General features: G+C 54.9%; 1 protein-coding gene across 1 annotated transcript; it reads left to right on the plus strand.

Annotated features, from left to right (window-relative positions):
• The first annotated feature begins 1403 nt into the window (after positions 1 to 1403).
• Positions 1404 to 5554, plus strand: NPM3 (nucleophosmin/nucleoplasmin 3). Its single transcript, XM_077784507.2, has 6 exons — positions 1404 to 1542; positions 3107 to 3192; positions 3875 to 3994; positions 4220 to 4313; positions 4731 to 4854; positions 4970 to 5554. The coding sequence occupies exons 1-5, from the start codon at positions 1500 to 1502 to the stop codon at positions 4820 to 4822; spliced, it is 435 nt and encodes a 144-aa protein (XP_077640633.2). The 5' UTR covers positions 1404 to 1499; the 3' UTR covers positions 4823 to 4854; positions 4970 to 5554.

Genomic DNA, 5554 nt, shown 5'->3' on the forward strand with positions numbered 1-5554 from the left:
TGTGTATTTTGTGTATGAGCTGGTCCAGAACCAGAAGTGGTTCAGCAATGTATATTACATCACACTGTGTTTGATGCCCTTGGGATCAATTGTCAGAGACTTGTGTCTGGTTTTGGTGTTGGCAGCTGTACATCCACAAAATTTAACTTGGGAAGATAAATATTGAGATATGTAAAGCAAGTAGTTTCCTGTTTAGAGTGACAGCTAATAAGCAAAGGGATGGGCCAGGGGTATGAAAAGGAGCTTTTTCCTAAGGTCACTTCACAAGAGTTTGTCCACCTGCTGCACAAGTGCACTCACTGGTGGTGTGGTTCAGAAACTGTGTTGTTTGGAGAACAGGATAACACACAAACCAAGCAGGGAAATTACAAGGTGAAAATTTCTGGCCCAGTAAATGTTCTCTGTTAAAATGAATAATGTGTTGCACATAGGTGACTCTTTTCTTAAAGCCTATTTCATGAGGTTATGACAGACTTGTCTCTGTACAACACATCTTGGCCTGGGAGAAGGGAATGAGCTCTGATGTTGCACCAGACTCTCTTCCTTTAAGGGAGCATAATGCAGCAATGCATGCACAATGCACAATGCATGCTCCTGCCTCCATCGCTCCAGGGTGGTGGCTGCAGACAGGTCAGGTGGGGTCAGGTGGCTGCGCAGAGCAGCTGCTGAGAAGCACATGGGTGTGCTTGTGTAACCATTGCTGCACGAGCAGTTGCTTCTTTCTGGGACCTGGTTCAGCTTTTCAAACCCCTTCAGTCAGGTTTTCCTTGAACCTACTCCAGCTCAAGCAAAGCGAGTTGCTGGCTAGCAGAGGTCTCTGCGGTAGGAACAGAGCCAAGTTTGTCCCCAGAAGGCAGTGTGAACTCGTTAGTGGGGTTTAATTTGGCTGCTCCTCTGCAGCAGAAGCAGATTACTTCCCTTTCTGCTTTGAAAGGCCGGTCCGGCCCTCTCCTTACCGTAGATTTTGAAGTAGGGTGTTGCCTTCTGTGCTCAAGCACTCTTATGCCGCAGTCCCCCGTGTCAAATCACGCTGCTCTTGCTCATGCTTAGCGGGGATAGAGATGAACAGGTCCTGCCGATGTGGTCCGCCCTCCATCCTTGTCAATCTCCTCTTCCCCCCTCGGTAGCCCTCTTTATGCCCTCAGCCTCCCGGCTCCGTGCCCTGAGGCTCCTCCCCAGGGCTGGGGCGGCTGCTGCCGTGGGCCGGGATGGTGCCCGGGGAGAAGGGCGCTATGTGAGCAGCCGGTAGTAAGGGCCGTTTGTCCGGTGTGTCGTTTCCACGGTTGCGGTGGGGTCAGTGACTGCTGAAGGCCCAGGACAGCCCGGAAATGCCCGAATTAAGGCAGCCGGCGGGGCGCTGCCGCAGAACCCTTTGGTGGTGTCCCCGGGGGCGGGCGCGGGGCGGGGCGGCTCGGCTCGGCACGGCGCTGCACGGCCCGCCCCGCTCCCGGACCCGCTCCCGGACCCGCTCCCGGACCCGCTCCCAGCGCCGCCGCCTCATGGAGCCGCACGGGCCCGCCTGCCCCGGCAGCGTCCTCTTCGGTGAGGGGGACACGGGCCAGGGGGACAGAGACACACCTGGGGGGTCTTGGATGAACTGCGGAGGTGACACACGGGGCGGGGGTGTGGGGACGAGAGACGTAGGGAAGGCAAGAGAGAGCTGGGGGCAGGGGAGACACGTTTGGGCAAATTAATAGGGGACAGGAGAGAGACGGGCAGAAAGAGACTTTGGTGGGTAATGGGGACGGCGTGGAGGCTGGAAAGATACGTGGGGGTGAGGGGGGGACACGTGTGGGGGCAATAAGACCGGGGGGGTGGCGGTGAGAGACCTGGGGCCAGCAGAGACATTGTGGGGGGAAGGAGGCAAGAGAGACACGCGGGTGTGGAGAGACACGTGGAGGGCACTAACGTGCCGTGGGGGAAGGAGAGTGTGGAGAAACACGTGTATGACCGGGCTTGGGAGGCAGCAGGCACATGCCGGGGGTCCAGGGGGGTTTTGGGAGGAGCCGCGTGGGCTCTTGGTGTTCCGGCGGCTTTAGAGGACTGGGATTAACGGGGCGGGGGGTTGGAGCCGGCCTTTCCCGCTCCTCTGGTTAATCCCCCGCGCTCCCACGTCAGCGTTCCGTGGCGCCTGTGGCAGGGCGCTGGGGCCGTGCCCCTCCTCTCTGGGCGGGGTTTCGGCCGCGCCGCCCGGGCCCTGCGCCGCTCTCCCGCGGGCAGGGCAGGGCAGCGCGGCTCGGCGCACGCTGCGCTGCGGGAGGCGCAGTTACAGCTCCACAGGCCTTTTATGCGCCTGGGCTTTGGTCCTCCCCGCCGTTGAGTCCGATATATAAGCATGGGAAGAAAGCGGTCCTGCCCCGGGCTGCGCTCGTGGAGGCTGATTCCCCTCCCTTGGAAATGCCGGCACTGGTATGCAGCGCTCAGCTCTGTGTTTTTCCGGTTAGCCTCACACTGGTGAATCATCCTGCAATAAGTTAACGTACCCAGGGCAGTTTAGTCCCTCCCTTTGGTCGGCTGAATCCTCATCCTAAGAGCTAAGCACGTAGTTTATGTATCTCCCTTGTTTTTGTAACTGTCTGAAGAAGTGTGTAATAAAATATATTTCAAAACTTCTCTTGAGGGACTCCAGCTCCCGGCAGCTTGGCCTGGTATCCTCCCCTTGGTATCCTCATCATTCAGGTCTGGCACTTTGTGTCTGTCTGCTTCCAGACTCCCATCCAAGAAAAAGTTGTACTGGCAATGGCATGAGCAGAGTCACTCTTTCGTCTGTGCCCTCCTGTTTCCCACAGTGGTGTGCCGTGACTGTTCTGCTCTCTGGAGCGGAAGAACCTTGCCCTGCCAGTACTTGGGAACCTTGGGTGCCCATGGGCATTGCTTATTGGCAGCCTGCTTTGGGGACACCAGGTTTTGTCCACGCATGGTGCAGAGGCGGATGTGTAGTTTTCCGAGACCCTGGAGCCCAGGGTGCCCTGGTCTGATGCTGCTTCTCACATGAGAAAATAAAGAGTTTTAGGGATTCTATATCCATGCCTGGTCAGGGTTCCCCCTCACCTTTAGTGACTGTTGTGTAATACTTGCTACTGCTTTTTTAATCTCCTCCTTCTAGGCTGTGAGCTGACTGCCAGTACCAAATCCTACACATTTCAGGTGGATGAAGAAGATGATTCTGACCACATTTTAGCACTCTCTGTGGTAAGAGAAATGTGAATTAACTGTGCTTGTTCTCTCCTGTAGTTGCCCACGTCCTTATACCCCTTTTCCAGGCTCATCCTCCTTCCTTGGCTGGGCTGGATCAGGGGACTCCCTTGGCTGAGGTCCCAGGACTGGCTGCTCTCAGGGCATGACACAGAGTGGTCACATTTATCCATCATACGGAGGTGCTTGTGCAAAGCCAGTGGTGGCAGGAGACTGCTGAGTAGGGGAATGCTCCAGGCAGGTAGTGAAGAAAAAAATTTTCCCTTATATTTGACCTTGCTGGAGCTTCACATCGATCCACACCAGCTGGTCTCTGGCTTGTTATTCCCCAAGCCCAGATAGGTACAGGGCTTTATTCCTGGCTCTTCCTGGAGATGTTTTCTATCCCAGGAGCACAGAACCTGTCAGCGTGGATCAGATCAGCAGAAAATGCAGCCCAGGTGCCATCCCTTCAGGTGACTGCAGTAACAGCTGTTGCAGCTGGGAAAGGCACAGAGCCCTCTCTGGGGCAGTCAGGGGACAATTGCTATGGGGTTTTTCAGTGCTCTCCCTGTTTTGTGGAGCAGCATCCCCACTCCTTGCGTGACACCTGGACTGACAGCATTGCTGTGAGTTACTTGTCCTGTCCCAGATGTGTCCCTTGGGAGAGCATTTGTTCACAATGTCCACTCCCACCCAGGTCTGCCTCACTGATGGTGCCAAGGACGAGTGCAACGTGGTGGAAGTCATTGGGCGAAACCATGAGAACCAAGAGATCACTGTGCCTTTGGCAAATCTGAAGTTGTCATGCCAGCCCTTGGTAAGAGGCTGATTTGAAGACTCGGGGGTGCATAGCTTCAGGGAACAGGACAGCTCTGGATATTTGTGGATCCCAGTCTAGGATCTGCAGCTCACAGGCAAATGCCTTGGGTACCCTCGGCCTAGCTGTAGGTGCCCTCAGATGGACATGTCCTGTACTGAGAACTACGGGATATTCTGCTTTTTGCCTCTGCCCCTAACTCAGCTCCATCTCTGCTCTTTGCAGCTGAGTCTGGACAACTTCAAGCTGCAGCCTCCAGTGACCTTTCGCCTGGCAGCAGGCTCTGGCCCGGTGCACCTTGCCGGCTGGCACAAGATCAGTAAGGACTGAAGGGTGGGGAAAAGCTTGGGAGGAGTCAGGGGTATGAAGGGGCTCCAGTGTCAAAAACGGCCAGGGAGCTGCTGGGAGATGCACTGGGTGCTACCTGGCAGGCATGCTGTCCCTCCTTTGTGCTGGTTCCCAGGGGCCATCCCAGTGCAGGGATTCCAGCCCTACCATGAGGCCTTGCATGGGAAAAGGGATCTGGACATCTCAATCTCTCCCCTTTTCTCATGTCTGCCTGTTACCATTCTCCTCTGAGACCTCCCTCCAGCTGGGATGCTGCTTATTTCCCACTGTTAGCTGCTGTGAAAGCTGCTTTAAGCTCCTTGAGCTGCTCTGCTCTTGGGGTGTCTCATGGGCTGGTTGCATTTGCACAGACATACATTGGTGAGTAACAGTTACTTGTGTGTCCCAGTGCACAGGGAAGATGCTTCCTTTGAGGAGGATGATGACTTGTCTGAGGAGGATGAGGAGGACCTTCCTCCTATTAAGCCAGCCAAGAAGTAGGAGGAGAAAGGAGTAACTTGTCTCCAGGCAAGGTGAGGGGCCAGCCCGCCCTGGGGGAAGGATCTGGGTGGCTGTGGTACTGCTGTGGCAAGTGTGGGTGGAATGTGCTGCTGAAGTCTGCTGATCTCAACCTGGTTCTTCTCCTAGGTACTCACTGGGACTTCTCTCCCTGGATGGTTTTTATCTTGGACGCCTGTTGCCAGGACCTCAACATTTGCTGTTTTTTGTTTTTTTTTTTTAATGCTGTTTTAACTCTTTGGGGAGCAGGGGCTGCTCCCAGCACTGAGGTGTCTCCTTTCACACAGCCCTGTGAGGGTGATCCCAAAACTGGACGGATGCTGCTGGTATATCCCCTCTCTCTGATTCCTGTTCTGGGAGTTGGGGATGAAGAGGGTGATCCTTACCCTGTGCCTTTTTGCTGTCCTGGACCTCTGCTCTGTGTACCCCCTTTCCCTGGCTGTGAAATACTCAGTCCTGGCCCCTTCTCCAGCAGATGGATGTAAAGCCAGTGTGGGACAGGCACTTTCACTGATTCTAATCTGTTTGCTTTTGCTTACTCACAGTTTGGTGTTTTTTATACACTTGGAAGTGTGAAAGTGGGGCCTATGCTCTGTTCTAAACTGCAGTTATGGTGGGGTGGGAGCTCACAGCCTCTCTGATTTGGGGGAGTTCTGGGTCAATTTGCATTGTAAAGAACTGTTCTTACACTCAATAAAGATCTCTCAGGCATCA

Source organism: Lonchura striata, chromosome 6 (assembly GCF_050655825.1).
Source record: "Lonchura striata isolate lonStrDom1 chromosome 6, ASM5065582v1, whole genome shotgun sequence".
NCBI classification, from domain to species: domain Eukaryota; kingdom Metazoa; phylum Chordata; class Aves; order Passeriformes; family Estrildidae; genus Lonchura; species Lonchura striata.